Raw genomic sequence first — 25,653 nt, forward strand, 5'->3', positions numbered from 1 at the left:
AATCAAGAACCAAAGGGCATAGGTGAGGGAGCAAAGAATTAGTAAGAACCTGAGGGGCAAATTTTCACACAGAGGGTGGTGGGTATGCGGAATGGGCTGTCAGAGGAGGTAGTTGAGGCAGGTCATATAACAACATTTAAAAAACTTTTGGGCAGGTTCATAGGTAGGAAAGGTTTAGAGGGATATGGGTCAAATGCTAGCAAATGGGACTAGCTTAGATGGGTCATCTTGGTAGGCAAGTTGGGGATGAGTTGGGCCGAAGGGCCTATTTCAATGCTGTATGACTGTAGCTCCATGGGACTAAATTGACAGCTGTTTCATCTTGCCCTGCTTTGTTTCACTCTATGTGGCAACTTTTGCAAAGTTCGAACGCAAACTTCTAATGCGCATTGAGCTTTACTTCACTTCAGAGATACCGCACAGAAACAAGCCCTTCAGTCCACCCCGTCCACGCCGGCCAACGATTATTCCAAGCACTAGCACTATCCTACATACCTGGGACAATTTACTACTTTTACCAGAGCCAATTAACCTACAAACCTGTACGTTTTTGGGGTGTGCAAGGAAACCAGAGCACCCAGAGTAAACCCACACGGTCACAGGGAGAACGTACAAACTCCGTACAGACGGCAGCCGTCGTCAGGATCGAGCCTGGGTGTTTGGTGCTGTAAGGCAGCAATTCTACCACTGCACCACTGTGCTGCCCTGAGACAGGTAGCTGAGGCAGGTATCATCACAATTTTTAAAGATGCATTTGGACAGGTACATGGATAGGACAGGTTGAGAGGGATCTGGGCCAGATGCAGGATAGGATCTAACCTGGGTCTCTGGTGCTGTAAGGCAGCAGGTCTGCCGCTCTGCCACTGTGCCACCCCAACTGTAATTGTTCACCGTTGAGAGGTAAACTGCGATAACATATTGGAAATTGCAAAGTAAGACACTGTGGGAGCCAAAGACGTGGCTGTGGAATAACTGAACTGAAACTGCCTGCCTCGTTCACAGTATCTGAGCATCTGCTGTTTCTGCTGACAGAGAAGAGAAGGGAAATTATATTGACAACCAGCACGATTCAGGTGTCCTACACTGAGCTGTCATCCAAAGACCTTCAGAGAATGTTTCCGTCGCAATTGGCAAGATCTTTGCAGAAAAATACGAAACTGCTCACAGGGCAGCAGTTACTGCCTTACAGCGCCAGAGGCCCAGGTTCGATCCTGACCACTCGTGCTGTCTGTGTGGAGTTTGCACATTCTCCATGTGACTGTTTGGGTTTTCCCCAGGTGCTCCTGTTTCCCCCTGCATCCCAAAGATGTACAAGTTTGTGGGTTGATTGGGTTCTGTAAAATTGTTCCTCGGTGTCGGATAGAACTAGTGTACTGGTGACCACTGGTTGATGTGGACTCGGTGGGCCGAAAGGGTCTGTTTCTCAAAATTCATCCAAACTCTGGTATGGGACTGGCACGTGTGGCTCCTTAACGAAGAGACAAGCACCTTCCAGCTGAGCTAAGGCTGACACCCAAAGTACCTCACATTCAAATGAGCTTTTGTCCAAAATACCCGACTCAAAGACAAAAGTGATAAGTCCCCAAATGAAATATTTAATTTTGTTAAAGGTAACTTAAAAAAAATATTTGAATTATTATTGTAAAATATATTTATGTATGTGAAAACTGCTTTGATTGTGATGCGATGTGATCTGATGGTTCTTTGATTCTCCACACTGTCAGTTCTTCCATCTCTGTCTGAGTCTCGAGGCTGCACTTTGCTCATGATTGTATATGACAGTTTCAGGTCATCCTTACAGCAAGATGAGGAGATTGAAGCAGTTCATGTCGAGTGATGTTTCTTCAAAATTCCATCTTATTAGGAGGAATAACAATCATTTTCAGCCACAGTATGTTTGACGAGTGGCTTATTTATGTGTATGTGTGGATATACTTGGCTTGGTTTATTCATTCCCATATAATTTCATCGACTAATGTTGCCAAGTTTATGATTTAACTGGTCATGTTGGAGAAGATTCCCTGTTTCATTTCTGTATCTTTTCACTGGGGAAAGATACATAATGTATATCTGCAAAGCATCTTACTGAGATTTTTACGTGGTTTGTTCATTAGTATTAACTATTCATTTCTATTAACAACAACGATTCGCTTATTAAAAAGAACATAAAACATAGTCAAAGAGCACAGAAACAGGCTCTGTTTCCCTGACGGACTCAGGAACAGCTTCTTCCCAGCAACCATCAGGCTCTTGAACACTGCACAACCCTAACCTCAGCAACTGTGATCTTCTATGGACTGTGTATGGGATTATAGAGTCATACAGCATGGAAACAGGCTCTTCGGCCCAACTTGCCCCTGCCCATCTACACTAATCCCACCTGCTCGCATTTAGCCCATGTCCCTCTAAACCTTTACTATCCATGTACCTGTCCACCATCTTGTTGAAAGACTTTTGTTCTGATATTGAACTTTTAGTGCAGACTAGACCAAGTGGACCCGTTGGGCCCAAACCTCTCCTGCATTGGTGCAGCACCCTCTCCTTCCCCCCTCCCTCTCCTCCCCCTCCCACCCCCCCCCCCCCCCCTCCCCCTCCCCTCTCCACTTCCCCTTCCCCCTCTCCATCCCCCTCAACCCCCCTTATCCACCTTCCTCCCCCTTCCCTCCCTCCCTCCCCCCCACCTCCCTCCCCCTCCCTCCCTCCCTCCCTCCTCCCTCGCTAGGAGATAGATTTAAACTTTAAAATGTGAATATAACACCGATTTCAATAAAACTACTTGCTTTACCATTAAAGTGATGACGGTGAGTAAGGTGGGCCTAAAATTGTCAAGCTATCGTGTACCGTTTTGGCTGAAGTTCGATCACAAATAAACAAACAAACGAGAGTTTTAGTATATAGATTATAACACATCTCTTTATTCAATGGAAAATAGATTTCTTTGTCCAGTTTCTTAGTTTTCACTGAGCCAAGGAGGATTGACTTGAAGCGAAATGTGCAAGAAGATAGACGATACAAGCCTTTGCATAAATAATAAACAATAAAAGATTAGTTCAGTTTATTATTGTCACGTGTACCGAAGTACAATGAAGAGGTATGTTTGATGAGTGCTATCCAGTCAGCGGAAAGACTATACATGTTTACAATCAAGCCGTCCACAGTGCACAGATATGAAGAGAATAATATGTGCAAGATAAAGTCCAGTAAATATGTGGATCAATAAATGTCTCCAATTGCTTTTCCTTAATCGGAAAACCCACTTGGCATCCATCAATCAAATTCAATAAACAAATCATTTTGTGGCCCGTGCTTTGGGGTATCTGGCAGTTTGCAACTTGATATCTTCAAAGAAAAACCCAATGACATCATTTTGGTGTTCATGCCATTTTCAAGTCCTTACGCCAGTATAATTCTCAATCACTACCACTCAGTAAAGACCATTGGGTCAGTCAAGGCCTGCATGTGAAAGTGCCATTGATGGGTCTGACAGTATGGCTTACAATGAACATTGGCACAAATCCGAGCCTTTGCCTTTTGAGATACAGCATGGAAACAAGCCCTTCGGCCCACCAAGTCCGTGCCGACCAGCAACAACCCTCTGCACTAGCACCAGCCTACACACGACAGACAATTTACAATTTATTTATAATACCAATCCTTGCAAGGATGTCCATCACTAACTTGCTCCATAGGTATGGTAGCCACACTTTCAACTGATTTGCCTGGCCCACCTTGTGAACCTGTTGCAAAACAGTGGGCAAAAATTCAGATCTTACTGTTGCGTTCTTCACTGGCCCAGTATCTTGGTCACTCCTGCAAGCCAACCTTTCTTTATGAGCAGAACACAGTGCTGAAGGAACTCAGCGGGTCAGGCAACGTCTGCGGAGGGAATGGACAGGTAAAGTTTCAGGTCGGGACCCTTCTTCAGACTTGATGGGACTTGATTTGCAGTTCTTTACGACTTCTTGTATCTTGGCGTGATGCTGGAATGTGCCAACAGCACCTCATCATGGTCTGAACTTGAAATTTCCATATGTATTTTTGACAAACATAGAAACTTTATGATCAGTTTCACTTCCTTACATCTTATACCTCTCATTAACACGATAATAAAATGTGGAAAAAGTGAAAGGATCTGAATACTTTCTGAATGCACTGTATCTTTCCCTCTCATCCATTCTCCTGTCTTCTCCTTATAACCCCTGACACCCGTACTAATCAAGAATCTGTCAATCTCCGCCTTTAAAATGTCTATTGACGGCCTCCACAGCCGTCTGTGCCAATGAATTCCACAGATTCACCACCCTCTGACTAAAGAAATTCCTCCTCATCTCCTGTCTAAAGGTACGTCCTTTTGTTGTAAGGTTGTGCCCGGGGACCTAGATTCTCCCGCTATTGCAGAATAAGGTGATATAAAGTGCTGGAGTAACTCAATGGGTCAGGCAGCATCTCTGCAGAACATGGACAGGTGGCGTTTCAGGTTGTCACCCTTCATCTGCCTGAAGAAGGGTCCTGGCCTGAAATGTCACATATCCCTGTTCTCCAGAAATGCTGCGTGGTATACTGAAATACTCCAGCACTGTGTCTTTTTTTGTAAACCAGCATCTGTAGTTCTTTATACCCAGAATAAAGTGATATTTGTTGATCCAGTTTAGTTTTAGTTTAGTTTATTATTGTCACGTGTACCGAGATACAGTGAAAAGCTTTTTGTCGTACGCCAACCAGTCAGTGGAAAGTTAATTAGATGATTACAATTGAGCCATTCACAATGCACTAAAGTATAGCGCAAGCGAAAGTCCGATTAAAGATAGTCCGAGGGTCTTCAATCATGATTGCTCAGGAATGCTAGTTTAGTTTAGTTTAGTTTAGTTTAGTTTAGAGGCAAAGTGTGGAAGCTGGCCCTTCAGCACACCGAGTCCATGCCAACCGTTGATCACCAGTATACTAGTTCTATGTTATTCCCAGTTTCACACCCTACTCACGGGGCAATTTACAGAAGCCGATTAACCTACAAACTACATCTTTCGCATGTAGGAGGAAACTGGAACACCCAGAGAAATCCCACACAGTCACAGGGAAGACGTACAAACTCCCTACTGACAGCACCTGTAGTCAGGATCGAACCTGGGACTCTAACGCTGTGAGGCAGCATCTCTACTTGCTGTGCCACTGTGCCACCCACATGGATACAATCAGTTCAAACTCAAATAAAATAGGAGTATTATAATGTGTGGGTAGAAATACTTGCAATAAGCATCATTTTGTTTACCTCTACAGGTTTTGTTTAATTGTAGATTAATTGTTAGTTGATTGTAATGCTGCATTTTCTTTTTGGTGTGTGTGTGTGTGTGTGTGTATGTGTGTATGTGTGTTTGCGCGTGTGTGCGTGTGTGTGTGTGTGTGTGTGTGTGTGTGTGTTTGCGTGTGTGTTTGCGTGTGTGTTTGCGCGTGTGCGCGTGTGTGTGTGTGTGTGTGTGTTTGCGTGTGTGTTTGCGTGTGTGCGTGTGCGTGTGTGTGTTTGTCCCCTCCTCCCCCCTTTCTTATCTTTGGTTCTTTATGTTTCTTAGCTTTGCAAAACCAATAGGCAGCCAAACATTTTTTTCCAGGCCGATAAAGTCTAAGCTCCTGGACTAGGAGTAGAAGATTCAAATACTAATGTCAAGTGTTTCCTTTGATGAAAATATTCTTGCTTGTGCAGTGCGAATGGTAACCAGAATCAAAACAAACCTTCCCCACAGCAAGGATTGCTGACAACTCTGCAACACAGCACACAAAGTTCAAAAATGTTTTCAGTTAATGTTGCAATGCCTTTCATTTGTACCCTGTGTAAAGTGACTAAAACTGAGAACTGAATGTGTTTGATTTTGAAAACCAATAGTCAACTGTGCATTCCTGTGTATTAATGAGGTTGTTTTGATAATACACAGGCAGCGACTCCAGTGGGACTTGTCAAAGGTAACAAGACTGGGTCACTCAATCAATTTAAGGTGAATGCCATTTCCTTAAACACTTCCAGGAATACACATCGTTATCATCTGTCAGCAGAATTCAAAATGTCAACGAGACTGAAAAATACCACTGCACAAATGCAAAGAGTAGGCAATCACATACTTAATGGCATGAACCTTTAAACCTGCCCGTCTACAATTCTTTCTCTATTTAAAGCCTCCCTCATGTTGAAGCAGTAATTCTAAGAATGGCATGTATGCCTCCACATAATGTCCACCACGTCACAGTCAGTAACTGCGATCAGATATGAGTTGTTTTACAAATTTAGTTTGGAAATGCAGCCTAGAAATAGGCCCTTCAGCCCATCAAATCCACGCCGACCATCGACCACCTGTTCACACTAATTCTATGTTATCCCACTTTCTCATCCACTCCCTGCACACTAGGGAAAATTTACAGGGGGCCAATTAACCAACAAACCCACACGTCTTGGGGGGGGGGGGGGGGGGGGGAGGAGGTCACAGGGAGAACGTGCAACCTACACACAGGCAGCACCCGAGGTCAGGATCGAACCGGGGTCTCTGGGACTGTGACGCAGCAACTCTACCGCTGCGCCATGAAAACTCTTAGATTGAAAATATGCAGTCTAGAAAATTTGTCTGCTGCACTGTTCTCGTGTTAAAACTATATTCTTCCTAATGTGGTTTCATAAAGCTTTTATGATATTTGCAAACTTGATTTATACCAGTTTAAAACGGCACTAGCTGTGTCCCTCGTGGAGCTCTGCACTGTTTTGGGAACAGTGGGCACAAGCGAGGACCAGTATTGATGGTATTCTTGCTCACGGTTATGATCTCAACAAGTAGCCCTTAAAGGGCTAACCACGATATCCCAGTACTCTGTTACTAAGGAGTCATGGCTGGATGCTACCATAGTAGGCATGCCATGTTTAGTTCAGTTTAGTTTGGACATACAGTGTGGAAACAGGCCCTATGCCCCACCGAGTCCGCACCGAGCAGTGATCCCCGCACATTAGTACTATCCTGCACACTAGCCTACAAACCTTCACAGCTTTGGTGTGTGGGAGGAAACCAGAGCACCCGGAGAAAACCCACGCGGTCACGGAGAGAACGTTTAAACTCCCTACAGACAGCATCTGTAGTCAGGATCGAACCCGGGTCTCTGGCGATGTAAGGCAGCAACTCTACCGCTGCGCCACCGTGCCACTCCCCTCTATGTGTTGATAAAGTTCTGCTTGCCCTTTCTTAAAGCAATTTAGCCTCTTGGAAGTGACAGCAATACTGATTATGTCCCAGGCCAACTTGTGGGGAAAATACATTCAAAAAATAATTCTCCATCCTTGGCTCAGAAACGGAACCAGCAGAGGGTTCTGCAGAACGGTAGACAGCGAGAACATTCTCCTTGTGGAATGAGCCCATGGTAGAAAGAGGGGCAAGGAGGAATTAAGAGCAGAAATGACAACCATCCTTTTACCTCCACAGATGCTGCCTTACCTGCTGAGTTCTTCCAGCGAAATGTATATATTTTTTTGCATTTGGAGTATTGTGTGCAGTTCTGGTCACCCTGGTACAGGAAGAATGTGGAGGTTTTGAAAAGGGTGCAGAGGAGATTTACTAGAACTATGCCTGGATTAGGGGGCATTGGCTACTGGGAGTTGTTGGCACAGTTGGATTGTCTTCTCTGGAACGTCAGAGGTTGCAGGGAAACCTGACAGAAGTATATACAATTATAAGAGGCATAGATCGGGTAAACAGTCAGAATCTTTTTCCCAGGATGGAAAAAGTCATGTACTGGAGAGCACAGATTTCAGGCGCGAGGATCAAAGTTTAAAGGAGATGTGCAGGGCAAGATTTTTACACAGAGGGTGGTGAGAGCCTTAAAAACCCCTGCCAGGGTCAACCCAGATATGGTCGTGTCATTTAAGAGTTTTTTTAGATAGGGACATGGATATGCAGGGAATGGAGGGAAATGGATCATGTGTTGGCAGGTGAGATTAGTCTGTTCTGGCATCATGTTCAGCACAGAACATTGGATGCATTTAAAAGACTTTTGGACATGCACATGGATGTACAGGGAATGGGGAGATGTGGGTTATGTGCAGGTAGATAAGTGATGGTCTTGGCATCATGTTTGGCACATTGTGGACTGAAGGGGCCTGTACTGTTCTATGCTCCATGTAGGAAGTTGTCCAAAATGTGACTATAATGGTGTGATTGCCTTCTACAAATACCTGTACGGTTGGAAGCCCTGCAATTCAACTACATGCCCCTTCTAGCTGTGAATACAGAAGTCACATTTATCCGAAATGAAAGATTCCTCGTTTTGCAGATCGATGTTTTGCTGACTTTTTGTAGTGCAAATTAAACAGGCCTCTACTCGCTGGAGTTTAGAAGGATGAGGGGGGACCTCATTGAAAATTACCAAGCAGTGAAAGGCCGAGAGTGGACGTGGAGAGGGGTTACCACTAGTGGGAGAGTCCAAGACCAGAAGTCTCAAAATTAAAGGACGTTCCTTTAGGAAGGAGATGAGGAAGAATTTCTTTAGTCATAGGGTGGTGAATCTGTGGAATTAATTGACACAGAAGGCTGTGGAGGCGGTCAACGGATAATTTTAAGGCAGAGATGACTAGATTCTTGATTAGTACAGGTGTCAGGAGTTATGAGGGGAAGGCAGGAGTATGGGGTTGAGGGGGGATAGATCAGCAATGATTGAATAGTGGGGTAGACTTGATGGGCTGAATGGCCTAATTCTGCTCCTAAAACTTCTGAGCATGAACTTATGAAAGTGTCGTGCCTGGTGCATGTCAGCAGTGACGGTTGGCAAGGGTCCTGAGGGTGCGGGTAGTCCTGATTTTGACGTTCAGATCAGTGCAAACATTTGGGTTTATTTGCCTGACGAATCTCAATCAGGGTTTCCACGATAATTCCTATGTCATCATTGGCAATGTTGGGAAAGAATTGTTTTCTCATATCAGGCTTAACTACGTGGATCCCTGGCACCTAATACAGAAAATGATTTGCCTTTTTATTGGTAGAACATTCTGTTTTCCAAAACTGGTGCTTTTTTTGTCCACACTGCAGTCCAACTGTGTTACAAATCATCATTGTATAATTCGTTTGCCCTTCTGTTTAGCTTAGTTTAATTTTAGTTTGGACAATACAGCGCGGAAACAAGCCCTTCAGCCCACCGAGTTAGCGCCGACCAGCAATCCCCATACACTAAGCATGCAGGTACAGCAGGCAGTGAAGAAAGCAAATGGCATGTTGGCCTTCATAACAAGGCGAGTTGAGCATAGGAGCAAAGAGGTCCTTCTGCAGTTGTACAGGGCCATTGTAAGACCACACCTGGAGTGTGCAGTTTTGGTCTCCAAATTTGAGGAAGGACATTCTTGCTATTGAGGGAGTGCAGTGTAGGTTCACAAAGTTAATTCCCGGGATGGCGGGACTGTCACATGTTGAAAGAATGGAGCGACTGGGCTTGTATACACTGGAATTTAGAAGGGTGAGAGGGGATCTTATTGAAACATATAGGATTATTAAGGGATTGGATACGCTAGTAATATATAATAATAGTAATATACACCTTTATTCGTCCCACACCGGGGAAATTTACAGTGTTACAGCAGCAAAGTGGATAGCAAGAGAGCAAGAGATCACTCATTATAAATAAAAGATACATAAACTGTCATCAGTTTTCTGTGTGTTCTTGTTATTGTTGACTCGTCTGCTGGGAGCAGTGCTGGTTGTGCAGTCTCACAGCAGCGGGAAGGAAGGACCTCCTATATCTCTCCATCACGCACTTGGGGTGAAGGAGTCTGTCACTGAAGGAGCTACTCAGTGCAGTGACAGTGTCCTGCATGGCAGGAAACACGTTCCCGATGTTGGGGGAGTCCAGAACCAGGGGCCACAGTTTAAGAATAAGGGGTAGACCATTTAGAACGGAGATAAGGAAAAACTTTTTTACCCAGAGAGTTGTGAATCTGTGGAATTCTCTGCCTCGGAAGGCAGTGGAGGACAATTCTCTGGATGCTTTCAAGAGAGAGTTAGATAGAGCTCTTAAAGATAGCGGAGTCAAGGGATATGGGGAGAAGGCAGGGACGGGGTACTGATTGTGGATGATCAACCATGATCACAGTGAATGGTGGTGCTGGTGCGAAGGGCCGAATGGCCTACTCCTGCACCTATTATCTAGTGTCTATTGCCTAGCACTATCCTACACACTGGGGACAATTTTACAATATTTTGCCAAAGACACTTAACCTACAAACCTGTACATCTTTGGAGCGTGGGAGGAAACCGGAGCAAACCCATGCAGGGAAAACGTACATACTCCATACAGACAGCACCCATAGTCAGGATCGAACCCAGGCCTCTGGCTCTCTGAGGCAGCAGCTCTAGTCAATAGTCAATAGTCAATAGTCGTTTATTTGTCACATACACATAAATGTGTAGTAAAATGAAACATTACCCGCAGTTGAACAATAAGACCAATAAGATTAATCAATAAAAATGCAATAACACATACAATCACAACTAACACCAAACAAAAAGAAACATCCATCACAGTGAGTCTCCTCCAGTCCCTTCTCACTGTGATGGAAGGCCACAATGTCTTTTTCTCCTCCCTGCCGTCTTGTCCTGCGGTCAGGCTGTTGGAGTTGCCACGTCGGGGCGGTCGGGGCTCCCGATATTGAAGCCGCCGCTGGACGGTGAAAGGTCCACGGCCTATTTCAGGCTGCGCCGGACGGTGAAAGGTCCGTGACGGGCCGACCCAAGCCCCGCGATTCGGGGCGAGCGAACACGCTGCCGCTGCCGCTGCCGGAGCTCCCGATGTCGGCCCCCATCCAGGGGCCTGCGGGCTTCCGACGTCCACGCGGCCCGCGCCGGAGCCTCCGGAGACGAGTTGCAGCCGCTCCCGCAGCATCCGCAGGCAGCCAGCGCCACAGGTGGTGAGTCCGGGCCGTGGGCTCTGCGAACCAGAGCCCCAGGTGGTCCCAGGTGCATGGCCGGTGGTGGTAGGCCGCAACGGGAACGGAGACACAACACAGAAACAAAGGTCGCGTCTCCGTTCGGGAGAGAGAATGTTACAGTTACAGTTCCCGTCCCCCCCCCAAAACATAACATAACATACAACACTACATCAAATTAAACTACAATTCAGACAAAAACAACAAAAAACACAAAAGACAGACGGACTGCAGGCAAGCCGCAGCTGCGACGGCAGCGCTGGCTCCTCCCCTGCGCCACAAATTTAAACTCTACTAAATACAAGAGTACAGCATAGGAACAGGTTCTTAAGCCCGCAATATCAATGCTGCACATGATGCCAAATTAAACTAATCTCCTCTGCCTGCAAGTGATCCACATTCCTCCATTCCCTACATACCCATGCACCTATCTAAAGGCCTCTTACAGGGCACGATTGTATCTGCCTCCACTACCACCCACTTTGTAAATCATATTGCCTCGCATACCTCCTTTAAACTTTAGCCCCCTCACCTTAAAACAATGCCCTGAAGTCATTGACATTTTCACCCGGGGGAAAAAGTCTGATCGTCTATCTTATCTATGCCTCTCATGACTTTATAAACTTTAATCAGATCTCCCCTCAACCTCTGAAGCTCCAGAGAAAATAATCCAAGTTTATCCAAGCCCTCTTTGGCCTCCAAATTTGGCCTCCATTAAAACAGATCCAACCCAAGGCCAATTTGAGGGGGGGGATCAGAATATAATTCTCCATCCCTTTCAATTAAAATTGGTCCAGGAGATTAATTGTTGGTACATGAAACTGCAGATGCTGGTTTACAGAAATAGACACAAAGTGCTGGAGTAATTCAGTGAGTCAGGCAGCATCTCTGGAGGACATGGATAGGTGACATTGTGGGTCAGGACTTTTCTCCAGGCGAGGCTTGGTTAGTACACGCCAATTAAGAATCCCTGTGTGGAGTTCTCCACCCATTCCACAACTCCACACACTGCCCTTCGGACGTCTTTAATGGCGTTCAATATGCTTGACAATTCTCGGCTCTCCTTTGCCCCCTCATCTATGTCCATAAGGTGAGAAGGGCAAAGTTTAAAGGTGATGGGTGGCACAGAGGGCAGTGGGTGCTTGGAACATGCTGCCAGGGGTGGTAGTGGAGGCACATACAATAGTGGCGTTTACGAGGTTTTTGGCTTGGCGTGGATATGCATGGAATGGAGGGATAGGAATTACGTGCAGGCAGGTAAGAGTTGATCTTGGTATCACGTTCGGCATAGACAATGTAGGCTGTACTGTTCTATGTATACATAGAAAGCAGATAAGAGAGCCAGTCACCTGAAGTTCTATAATTACTGTTACATTTGGCCATTTTTTGCTGCAAGTCATCTATTTGCGATAGATTTTTCCCTTTCCCCTACAGCTTGCTTTTGTACCTCTTCATGTTTCTTTGTTTGATTTCTCCTCTAATTGACCTCATCTCACAGCTGTCTTCCATTATTTCTCTTTGTTCCATTACTCCTCTCTATTTATTGCCTCTCAAACAACCCTTCGACCCGACATTCTCCACAACCTATCTGTATGATAGTTCTTGCCTGACAATATCCCCTCAGCTCGATCCATCACTCACCTACTTTCTCAGCGAGTCACAGTGAACTTTCTTTCTCCTTCTTCCAGTTCCAACGAGGGATCTATGGTCCGAAAAACTTAAACGCTATTTCTCTCTCCGCAGATGCTGCCTGACCTGCTGAGTGTTGCCAGCATTTTCTGATTTAATTCCAGGTTTCCTACATCTTCAGCTTTTTGTTATTCTATTCTGAGCTTGTCTATGAAAGAGTTAAATTCACCATTGGAGTGCCTTCAGCAATCTTTAGGTTGTGGAACAAGCAGTATGTGAAAATAATAGAGCTGAAAAACAGTAGTAGAGCTCTATGTTATTATAGATCTTTTGCCACCATAGAGTGTGTTTCCTAGAACACCCTACCCTTACAGTACTGCGAGGGAAGTTTAGTTTAGTTCCGTCTATTATTGTCATGTGTACCGAGGTACAGTGAAAAGCTTTTGTTGCGTGCTATCCAGTCAAAGAAAAAAGACTATACATGATTACAATCGAGCCATCCACAATGTACAGATACAGGATGAAGGGTATAACATATAGAGTTTAGAGATACAGCTAGGAAACAGGCCCTTCAGCCCACCAAGACCATGCCATCCACAATCACAAGTTCTATCCTATACACTTGGGGCAATTTACAGTGGGCCAATTAACCTACAACCCGCATATCTTTGGGATGTGGGAGGAAACCGGAGCACCCGGAGAAAACACACGCAGTCACAGGGAGAACACACAAACTCTGTAAAGACAACACCCATATTCAGGATCGAACCCAGGTCTCTGGTGCTGGAAGGCAGTAACTGTGCCATTGTGCCGCCTTTGGTTTAGTTTAATATTGTCACGTGCACCGAGGTACAATGAAAGGTTTTGTTGCCTGCTGTTCAGTCAAAGAAAAGGCCAGACATGATTACAACCAAACTGTCCACTCTGTACAGATACGGGATAAAGGGCAAAATATTTAGTGCAAGATAAAGTCCGATTAAAGATAGTTTGATGGTCTCCAATGAGATAGGTGGGAGGCCAGGACCGCTCTCTAGCTGGTGAAAGGACGGTTCAGTTGCCCGATACCTTTCTACCAGCTTCTACTTAAAGGGCTGTTGTGTTTCAAATGGCTTAGTGGTGACATTGGCAACTTCTAGTGTGTAATTAGTGAGAGTAAGTAGATGCTGACCTTGTCCCATATCCCTTAAATGAATATACATTTTATTGTTATGACTAAAGATTATTTTACTCGACAGTGGTAACATGTGCCTTGACTGAACATGGTCAAAAAGTATTTTTCCCCAGGTGCCTTTCTAAATTTTGCTGTTGATCACAAGGCCAGGCGGTTCAATAATCAGATTTCCCCCCTTTTGATCTCGACAATCCATATTTTTCTCCATTAACGGTTCACTGTCAATCTTAATTCAGGACAGATTTGATTTTGGTTTCAGACTGACCACAAAATGTAAAGTGGCAGAAGAGGAGATATATTGGTGGGATTTTACCTGTAAAGATCAAAATATGACAGACAGACCCAGAATTTCTTGGAGTAACAAAGATTAATTCTGTTTTATCGATCACTTAATTCAATGAATAACTGCAAAACACGAACAGCAAATTCTATGGTGTTTTCAGATGCGGTGCCCCTAAAAAACAGAGAGAGAGAGGTTCATATGAATGGCTGTGGTGTAGCTGAGGATATTTCTGCAGTGGATTTTATGGCATAATGCTAATCTAGTGTAAATCTCAATGTGAAATCGCTTTTTAACCTCACCTGTTTTAAGTAATTCACTGTTTAGCCATTACACTCTGAGTGAATCAGAATGCCAAAAGTGAATTCAAATCAACTCAGCAAACACTTCACCTTGTGACTTCAGAGACTTGCTTCGTGACCGAAATGTATAGATCGTAAATCAAGGAAGCAGGTGTGATCCCAGGCAATTCAGGCCTGCATTTACACCCCATTTATGTCCCTTGTCACCTTTCCCCATCTAATGCTATTAACATAGCACTATTTCCATCTCCCTCGTATACTTGCTTCCCCCTAAAATGCATCTGTACTCATTGCTCTTCCTACTCCCCATAATAGTTGGCGCCATATTCCTTCTGTTCTCCGGCTAAAGATGGGCTTTCTGAATCTTCCCTTTCATCTGATGTTGCTCAGTTAATGTGTTTAGTTTAGTTTCATAAGGCAGAGGAGCAGAATTAGCCATTCGGCCCATCAAGTCTACTCCACCATTCAATCATGGCTGATATGTCTTTCCCTCTCAACCCCATCCTGCCTTCTCCCCATAACCTTTAACCCAACACACTTACTAATCAAGACCTGTCAATCCCTGCTTTAAAAATACCCAATGACTTGGCCTCCACCACTGCCTGTGGCAGCTATTGATTTAGTTTAGTTTACTGATAGACAATAGACAATAGACAATAGGTGCAGGAGGAGGCCATTCGGTCCTTCGAGCCAGCACCACCATTCAATGTGATCATGGCTGATCATTCTCAATCAGTACCCCGTTCCTGCCTTCTCCCCACACCCCCTGACTCCGCTATCCTTAAGAGCTCTATCCAGCTCTCTCTTAAATGCATTCAGAGAACTGGCCTCCACTGCCTTCTGAGGCAGAGAATTCCACAGATTCACAACTCTCTGACTGAAAAAGTTTTTCCTCATCTCCGTTCTAAATGGCCTACCCCTTATTCTTAAACTGTGCACACAAATACAGCACACGTCATAACCCCTTCGGCCCTCTGAGTCCAAGCCAGCCAGCGATCACCCATTCACACTAGTTGTATGTTATCCTACTTTGGCATCCTCTCCCTAAACACCAGAAGCAATTTACAGAAGCCAAGTAACATACAAACACGCACGTCTTTGGAATATGGGAGGAAACCGGAGCAGCCGGAGGAAACCCATCTGCGTTGTCACAGGGACAACGTGCAAACTCCTCTCCATGTATCCCATTTAGATGCTTAATTTGTAGGAGACAGGGAACATCCTTATCTTTGCGCTAAACTATTTTACCATTGATGAAATTGTTTTGTCAGCTATTTTGCAAGTTTGTTCAAGTCGGCACATCTACAAATTAGGAGGTTGTGCTTTGGATTCTAAATTCTAAATTGTTAGGATGGCAAGGTGGCGCAGCAGTAGACTTGCTGCCTTACAGCACCAGAGACCCGGGCTCGATCCTGACTATATGGTTGCTGTCTGTATGGAGTTTGCACGTTCTCCCCATGACTGCGTGGGTTTTCTCCGGGTGTTCCGGTTTCCTCCCACATCTGGAGGATGTGTAGGTTTGTAGGTTAATTGGCTTCTGTAAGTCGCAAATTGTCCCTAGTGTGTAGGATAGTGCCCGTGCATGGTAGGCCAAATGGCCCATTTCCATATTGTATCTCTAAACTATACTGAACTAAATATATACAGTGGAAAAAATATATAGTCCTAATACTAATCCTTGAATAATCCAAATACCCAGCATTTGCCATTCTAATTTATAGTCTTCAGCCCTGTTTCATTGCTTGCTATCATTCAGCCAGCTAACCAGTTTTTTTTACTGTTTCTCGCCGATTCTGCAATCCTCGACTTAATACATTTTGTGACCTTTAACAAGGGTCTTATGAAAATCTCATCTTCGCTGAACATTTTGTACCAGCATTTGTCATGTGAAATCTATGCCTGGAAATTAAATTGCACAGATCTATTTTTTTCAGTGCTACATGACTGAAAGTAATAGGAATGAAACATTATAATGTCCATTATAATACACATGGACTGCACAGAGTCTTTCTCCAGGGGCAGGGGAATCAAGAACTAGAGAGCGTCGTTTTAAGATGAGAGAAGAAAGATTTAATGATAGACGCAAAGATTTAACGAAAGGCTTAAAAAAAGACATAGGAAGCTGGAGTAACTCGGTGGGTCAGGCAGAACATACGAGCACCATACAGACAGCAGCCAAGGTCAAGATCTAACCCAGGTCTCTTGTGCTGTGAGGCAGCAGCTCTCCCACTGTGCTGCCCTGTCCTGGTTTGATTCCCCAAAATACCACACCTCGCACTTATCTGCAAATAACTCAATTTCTTGTAGTAAACTTTTCTGAATTTGATTAGGAGGCTCGTTAAAATGGCATCAAATGAGTGAGGCCTGTATTTGGCTGGGACCTTGTTGGAAAGATGCCTAGCGAACAGGTCCCAGAGCATAGGCAGTTGCTAGCTTCTCCCAGGCAGTGTGTTGAATGCACAAATGGGTGCCTGATACCGACTACCTCTGATTCACCCATCAAGTTGCCCCTTTTCCCTCACTTTATAAAGCATAATAATTAAATGAAAAATACCGAATGCAAATATTCTTGCAATGCACATGTGATAAAAAATATTAAACCTATAACACAGACAAATGAGAATATACTTTCACTGAAGTCCCTGCTGCGTTTGATATGGTCACAGATATTGTTCATTTTATTTCTTTATAGGTAATAAACCCCAAAAAGAAAATAAAGAAGAAGAAATATGTCCATTCAGGAACTGTGAGTATTTATTGTTATTGTGATTTTCATGGGTTACATGGAATTAAGATTCTAGGCTCGGGAAGCAAGGGTGCCTTGTCTTTACCACGTCATAAGAATGTCGTGACAGGGTTGAACATTGAACAGTACAACACAGGAACAGACCCATCGGCCCACAAAGACTGTGCCGAATATGATGCCAAGACCAACTTTTATCTGCCTGCACATAATCCATATCCTTCCATTCCCTGCATAGTTCCCATACATTCCCCGAACAGTGAAAGGCCTGGATGGAGAGGATGTTTCCACTCGTGGGAGAGTCGAGGACCAGAGGGCGCAGCCTCAGAATAAAAGGACGTACCTTTAGAAAGGAGATGAGGAGGAGTTTCTTTAGTCAGAGGGTGATGAATCTGTGGAATTCGTTGCCACAGACAGCTGTGGAGGCCAAGTCAATGTATATTTTGAAGGCGGAGATTGACAGACTCTTGATTTGTAATGGCATCACGGCTTATGGGAAGAACGCAGGAGAATGGGGCTGAGAGGGAAAGATAGATCAGCCATGGTTGAATTGCAGACGTGATCAGCCAAATTACCTAATTTATGAACATCCATGTGTCTATCCGAACAACTCTTAAACGCCACCATCCTACCTACCTCCACCATCGCCCCTGGCAGCAAGTTCCAAGCACTCACCACCCTCTGTGTGATAGAAACTTGCCCCGCACATCTCCTTTAAACTTTGTCCCTCTCACCTTAAGGATATGCCCCCTAGTCTTTGATATTTTCATCCTGGGAAAAAGGTTCCCACTGTCTACGCTTTCTATGCCTCTCATAATTTTATATAATTCTAGGGTGTAGCAGAATCAAGGGGTATGAGGAGAAAGCAGGCACGGGTTACTGATTGTGGATGATCAGCCATGATCACAATGAATGGCGGTGCTGGCTCGAAGGGCCAAATGGCCTCCCCTTGCACCTATTTTCTATGTTTCTATCAGGCCTCCCCTCAACCTCCAATGTTCCAGAAAAAAACAATCCAAGTCTGTCCAATCTCTCTCCCTCTAGCTACTACCCCCTAATTCAGACATTGTTCTGGTAAACCTCCTCTGTACCCCTCCCACAGCCTCCAGATTGGCAGGTGTGGCGGCACGGTGAGTTGCTGCCTTACAGCGCTTTCAGCGCTAGAGACCCGGGTTCGACCCCGACTACGATCCGTGCTGTCTGTGCGGAGTTTGTACATTCTCCCCTTGACCGCATGGGGTTTTCTCTGAGATCTTCGGTTTCCCCCCATACTCCAAAGACATACAGGTTTGTCAGTTAATTGGCTTGGTATGAATGTAAATTGTCCCTGGTGTGTGTAGGGTAGTGTTAATGTGCAGGGATCGCTTGTCGGTGCAGACTCGGTGGGCCCATGAGCCTGTTTCCATGCTGTATCTCTAAACTAAACCAAACCTGTTAGTGTGAGTGTGGGGCAGTACAAGGGATAGGTTAGGTGGTGTAGGGGTGTCTCTATTTATGCTTGACTGTCAAATCATTTCCTTGAAATGATCAAATTGCAATGTTTGAAACAATAGTTTTTTTTTTAATTGGATTGTGTGCAGGCAGAGGAGATTAGTTTAAGTTGGCACCATGTTCGGCACAGACGTTGTGGGCTGAAAGGCCTGTTTCCATGCTGCACTGTTCTATGTTCTAAGTACGTCAGTCTGATGCCTTTGAACAGACTTCCAACTCCAAGATGTAGGAAGGATGTTGTTCCAACATTGACACAATTCCTTGCAATTAATTTGTTAGAATACCTCCGAGCAGCACAGAAAAAAAACATCATTCAGTTTAAATCACACCGTATTCAAAACAGGAAAACAAGATGTCATAAAAATCTTTTCTATCTGCTATTCTTAAACAACATCAAAAATATCCTCAGCCGATTGAATTCTGCTTTGTAAAGAAAAGAAAGCACTTGTACATTTAAAATAAGTCCTTCACTCTCAGGTATTCTGTGATTTACTTTAGAGATACAATGCGGAAACAGGCCCTTCGGTCCACCAAGTCCGTGCAGACCAGTGATCAGCCCGTACATTAGCACTATCCTACGCAATCGGGACAACTTACAATTTAAAGAAGCCAATTCATCTACAAACCTGCACGTGTTAGAGTGTGGGAGGAAACCGGACCACCCAGTGAAAACCCACATGGTCTCAGGGAGAACGTGCAGACTACACACACAGACAGCACCCGTAGTCAGGATCGAACCCGGGTCTCTGGCGCTGTGAAGCTGCAGTTCTATCAGCTGTGCCACTGCTCCACACGGTCGTGACTCTGCATTTCATATCACCTCAGCTCAATGTTTCTACGTTTTTTGTTTGATAATGTTAGCTCCATCTGGCATCTTCCACAGCTGACCGTGCTTCCTCTTTCCCCACAGGTCACCTTGCTGTCTTTCACAGTCGAATCGGAGCACACATTCCTTGATTATATTAAAGGCGGGTGAGTATTGTTTGAAACTGCTCACATGCAGTTCCATATTAATAATATCCTGCCGCTCTTGCCACGTGATTGCGTTCTCTGAGGTAGAAGAATCAGATGAACAAAATAACTCGCATGAGTAGCGAAGCTCAAGTAACATAAACTGTCTTAGCAGAGATTTATCTGTCTAAGTGGGCAAGATGTTGTTTGATCATTAAAGTAACCAACAGCCTTGATCAGCTTACAGGCCAGGGAGAACTGTCTTAAATTGGACCTGGAGAACTCATCAAATAAGAAGCTTCTCCAAAAAAAAGGAATACTGTATAAATCAATTTATATAAAATTTGAAGTTTGATTAATTTGATCTAATTATTCTAATACTTCTCAGAGTCCAGGCAGGTAACTATAATATAATGTAGTTATTTTATAGTTACCTACCTGGCCTCTTGGAACTGTAACTATAATAATGTTTGATGTGATTTATAGTAATACGTCATTATAATATTAGATATGAATTAAACCCTCTGTAAAATATTAACATTTGACCATTTTCTAATCTACATATCTTTTACACAACATGATCTTTGTTCATTATTGTTATTACTTTAGTGTAGAGATACATGCATGGAAACAGGCCCTTCAGTCCACTGAGTCTGCGCCGACCGCCATCCCATTTACGCTGGTCCTACCCTACACACTGGGGACAATTTACAGAAGTCAATTAACATACAAACCTGCACATCCTTGGGACGTGGGAGGAAACCGGAGAACCTGGAGAAACACCATGCGGTCACTGGGAGAACGTACAAACTCCATACAGACCGCACCCGTAGTCGGGATCGAACCCGGGTCTCTGGCGCCGTGAGGCAGCAACGTTACCACTGCGCCACCGTGCTGCCCTTCATCCTACATTCATCCTACATTCTACTATAAACTCTTATTTGCCCTCACGTAATCCATATCACTCCATTCCCTGCATATCCGTGTGCCCATCCAAAACCCTCCCAAACACCACTATCGTATCTGCCTCCACCACCACCTCTGGCAGCGCGTTCTAGGCACTCACCGCCCTCGGTGTGATAAACCTGCTCCTTTAAACTTTGCCCCTGCAACGTTACAGCTATGCCCTCAAGTATTTGATATTTCCATCCCGGGTGAAAGGCTCTGACTGTCTACCCTTCGATGCCTCTCATAATATTCTATACTTCTATCAGGTTTCCCCTCAACCTCCAATGTTCCAGATAAAAACAATCTGTTGCATGCGTAGCGTTGCACCTCTGAAGCTTTTGATTGTTGTTGGAGATTGCAAAGTCTGGTTAATTCACATTCCATGAATGTGCTTTAGGAAATCCCCATTCATGCGTGGATATATTTTTCCCTCATGATGCGTAGTGCCATTCTTTCAACAAGCTACCCCACAGAAAACCTGACTATATCTATACATGCAGTAGCAATTGGACATGGCAGATGCCATAAAATGCATCATGACCAGAAATGAAGGCTTTCCTTGTTTAAGTATAATTACAAGAGAGGATTACGTACTCTGGAATTATTCATGCGTGGCATTTTATTCATAATTCTTATTCATACCTTGTTATGCCATGCTAATATATTCAATCAAAGTGCTTCTTTTTCATCTTAAGCATTGGTGTCATTTCTTGAGTTCTTGAGAGAGAGGAAATGAATAACGAATTATCTTGAATTATATTGAATTATCTTGCACTAAAAATTATTCCCCTCATCATATATCTATGCACTGTGGGCTGCTTGATTGTAATCATGTATAGTCTTTCAAGAGTCAAGAATGAAGAGTGTTTCGTTGCCATATGTCCCTAAAAGAACAATGAAATTCTTATTAGCAGCAGCACAACAGAAAATGTAAACATAGTACTCTGTAAACAATATAATAAATGAAGAAACGTTCCGTTTTCTACACATGTGCACGCACGCACGCGCACACGCACACGCACATGCATGCACACACAACAATAATAGTCTAAAAGGACAAAATTAATGCCCCAAATTATCTGTAGTTCAGACCCTATTTGGAGATTATAATGTTTAAGAGCCGAATGATTATAGGGAAGAAGCTGCCCCTGAACCTGGATGTTGCAGTTTTCAGGCCATTATATCTTCTTCCCGACGGCAGGAATAAAATGAGAGCGTGGCCGGAATGGGTCTCTAATGGCACTGGCTGTCTTTTTGAGGCAGCGTCTCCTGTAGATCCCTTCGATGGTGGGGAGGTCAGAACCAGGCAGTGTTCGTGACTTCTTACAGTCTTTTTCGTTCCTGGGCGTTCGAGTTGCCAAAGCAGGCCATGCTGGAACCAGCCAATATTGTCTCGAATGTACATATGTAAGGTAGCCTCTAATACACTGCTGACCTGATAGCACGCACCAAAAATGCTTTTCACTGTAGCTCAGCACCGATCCTGTTGTCATGAGGAACCAAGTAGAAAAAACAGACTTGAAACATGATCAGCAAAAGCTTCTGATCGAGAGATGTCGACTGCTGCTGTTGGGTATAGTGGTGAAGCAGACACTGTCTCTCAGTCTCAGAGAACAAGCTTCAAGGCTGATCTCTAGTACTGTCTGTGCGGAGTTTCCACGTTCCCCCCTTGACCATGTGAGTTCCCCCAGGTGCTCCAGTCTCCTCCCACAACCCAAAGGTGTGCTAGTTGTTAATGGCAGAGTCATACAGTGTGGAAACAGGCCCTTTGGCCCAACTTCCCCATGCTGACCAAGATGCCCCACCTACACTAATCCCACCTGCCTTCGCTTGGCCCATATGCTGTCCTTAAGAATCATCATCATCATCATATCCATGTACCTGTCCAAACCTCTCTTAAATTTTATGATAGTACCTGCCTCAACTACTTCCTCCGGTAGCTCGTTTCATATACCCACCACCCTTTGTGTAAAAACGTTACCTTTCAGGTTCCTATTCAGCTAGTTTCTGGTTGTAGAGGTTTATCGGAATACTGCCTGGATTAGAGGGTAATGTCTATAAGGAGAGGTTGGACAAACATGGATTGTTTTCTCTGGAATGCCAGAGATTGAGGGAAGACTTGATAGATGAATGTAGAATTCCAATAGGGTAGACAGTCAGAACTCTTTTCCCATGGTGGAAATATCAAAAGCTGGAGGGCATGGCTTTAAGGTGAGAGGGGCAAAGTTTAAAGGAGATGTGCCAGGTGAGTTTTTTACACAGGGGATGGTGGGTGTCTGGAACATTCTGCCAAGGGTGGCGGTGAAGGCCAATACAATAGTGAAGTTTAAGAGGCGTTTTGATAGGCACACGGATATGCAGGGAATGGAGGGATATGGATTACGGGCAGGCATAGTTTAACAGCATCATGTTCGACACAGACATTGTAGGCCAAAGGCCTGTCCCAGAGCAGTACTGTTCTTTGTTCTACGTTTTATGTTACTTGACCATTGTAAATGGTCGATGTGGTGCAGCACGGTGGCGCAGCGGTAGAGCTGCTGGCTTGCAGCACCAGATACCCGAGTTCAATCCTGACAATGGGTGCTGTCTGTTTGGACTTTGCACGTTCTCCCTGTGACCGCATGGGTTTTTTCTGGGAGCTCCAGTTTCCTTCCACGTTCCAAAGCCGTATGGACATTGTAGGTTAATTGGCTTCGGTAAAAAATTGTAAATTGTTCCTAGTATGTAGGATAGTGCTAGTGTGTGGGGATCGCTGGTCGGCTTGGACTCGGTGGGCCGAAGGACATGTTTCCGCGCTGTATAAATTGCACCTAATGTGACAACAGGTGATCAGAACATCATGGTGAGAGGGAATAAGTTACATGGATATTAGTGGAGGAATAATATTGATCTGATAGTCGGCAAGACACGATGGACTGAATGGCCTTTTTTTTTTGCCCCATTACAAAATATGAAATAAGCTTCACTGTTGAGGTTTCAATTATTTTTGTCCCATTTCCCCCCACCTCCTAAGGTTTATCAGCTGTTCTTGTTCAGTCAACCATCAAAAATATCAGTTAAAAAGATAAAAGGTTAAGTTAATTATAAAGTGAGCTTGAGGCATCATTGCAGAAGTATTGGCCAGGATTCCATTCCACGCTGCTGGAGATTACCTGTCATATTGACATGACCAACAATCAGATTGTCAATGTTTTTGAACAGAAAACATGTCATAAAGTCATAGAAATGCAAAGCATGGAAACAGGCCCATCAACTTACCACACATGGTGAGGGCTGATCTTGTAGACGTGCATGAGGTCTCGAGGGGAATAGATAGGGTGAATGCACAGGGTTTTGCAAAACATATTTTTGGTTGCAAGTGGCAAGCATGAGCAGACAGTCCGGATACCACTTGTATTCCGTTCTTTACATTTATTTTGAATGACTTCAGTGGAGCCAAACACATGGGATGTGAGTAATGATCTTAATGATAGCAGAGTCAAGAGATATGTGGAGAAGGCAGGAACGGGGTGCTGATTGTGGATGATCAGCCATGATCACGGTGAATGGTAGTGCTGGCTCGAAGGGCCGAATGGCCTCCTCCTGCACCTATTGTCTATTGTCCAAAACAGACGGCTGTAAACCTGCCGGGACTCAAGGGCCTGGGCTGCAGGGAGAGGTTGGGCAGGCTAGGACTTCATTCCTTGGAGCTCAGAAAGCTGAGGGATGATCTTATGGAGGTGTATAAGATCATGAGGGGAATAGACAGGGTGAATGCAGAGTCTTTTACCCAGAGTCTTTCACTTACGGTAGGGAAATCACGAACCAGAGGACATAGGTTTAAAGTGCAAGTGGGTGTATGGAACGAGCTGCCAGAGGGACTAGTTGAGGTAGATCCAATTACAGAAGTTACAGGTACTTGTATAGAAAAGGTTTAGAGGGATATCGGGCAAATGGGACTAGCGTAGATGGGGCATCTTGGTCAGCATTGACGAGTTGGGCTGAAGGGCCTGTTTCTGTACTGTCTACCTCTATGTCATCCATACCTACCAATGAGCACCCATGTTAAAAATATAAGCAATATCTATCCAACAAATGAATTCCGCATCATAATATAGGGCATTATTTGGACAAAGGCACTCTCATATATACAGCTTCAATAGAATCAAACAAGCTATGCTACTTTGACTGCCATTTCTTTGAATTACCCAGTTTATAAATCACCTTGACTTCTCCAGAGAAAACATATAATAAAGTAAAAATACAAATGGCCCAGAGGCCGTTTTTGTCAATGTAGGATCATCATCGTGTGTCTCCCTAACAATGTTTTTAAAAGCTTCATAAAAATAGCAAGCAATTCCCCACTGTCATTTTAAAAGCCAGCGCTGACAGGCCCGTGTGAAACTCCACATTATTTCAGAAACAGCAGGCTTTACTAAAGACCTCATGTCGAACTTGTCACATTTGCTGTTGATGTGGTTTATTTGCTGCAACCACATTAGCTGGGCCTTCATCCACCACCAGACTGTATGTGCAGGAAGGAAATGCAGATGCTGGTTTAAACCGAAGATAGACACAAAAAGCTGGAGTAACTCAGCGGGACAGGCAGCATCTCTGGAGAGGAGGAATGGGTGACGTTTTTGGGTCGAGACCCTTCTTCCCTAACCATCCCTAACCAGTGTGAAGAAGGGTCTCGACCCGAAACGTCACCCATTCCTTCTCTCCAGAGATGCTGCCTGTCCCGCTGAGTTACTCCAGCTTTTTGTGTCTATCTTCGGTTTAAACCAGTATCTGCAGTTCCTTCCTATACTGTATTCTATATATATGTATATATATATATATATATATATATATATATATATATATATGTGTGTGTGTGTGTGTGTGTGTGTGTATATATATATATATATATATATGTGTGTGTGTGTGTGTGTATATATATATATATATATATATATGTGTGTGTGTGTGTGTGTGTGTATATATATATATATATATATATATGTGTGTGTGTGTGTGTGTATATATATATATGTATATATATATATATATGTGTACACATATACTATATGTATATGTGGGTATGTGTATATATTACGCCACCCACTGAACTTTTTTTTCTCATTTATTATATTGTTTACGGTGTACTATATTTACATTTTCTGGTGTGCGGCTGCAAGTGATAATTTCATTGTTCTATCTGGGACACACGACAATAAAACACTC

The 25,653-nt window shown here is 44.1% G+C and overlaps 1 protein-coding gene across 5 annotated transcripts in view; it reads left to right on the forward strand.

The window, feature by feature from the left end:
- Nucleotides 1-25,653, forward strand: part of LOC144605454 (copine-8-like) — a 299,949-nt gene that overhangs the window by 206,361 nt on the left and 67,935 nt on the right. For 2 of the 5 annotated variants that reach the window (XM_078420725.1, XM_078420727.1), the window contains 3 exons: nucleotides 5,925-5,984; nucleotides 17,008-17,061; nucleotides 19,460-19,521. In XM_078420725.1, coding sequence (XP_078276851.1) covers nucleotides 5,925-5,984; nucleotides 17,008-17,061; nucleotides 19,460-19,521 — 176 coding nt within the window. Of the gene's footprint in view, nucleotides 1-5,603; nucleotides 5,727-5,924; nucleotides 5,985-17,007; nucleotides 17,062-19,459; nucleotides 19,522-25,653 lie in introns of those variants that run through there. The other 3 variants (XM_078420728.1, XM_078420729.1, XM_078420730.1) reach the window with 2 other exon arrangements.

The sequence above is a fragment of the Rhinoraja longicauda genome, chromosome 24, assembly GCF_053455715.1.
Source record: "Rhinoraja longicauda isolate Sanriku21f chromosome 24, sRhiLon1.1, whole genome shotgun sequence".
NCBI classification, from domain to species: Eukaryota; Metazoa; Chordata; class Chondrichthyes; order Rajiformes; family Arhynchobatidae; genus Rhinoraja; species Rhinoraja longicauda.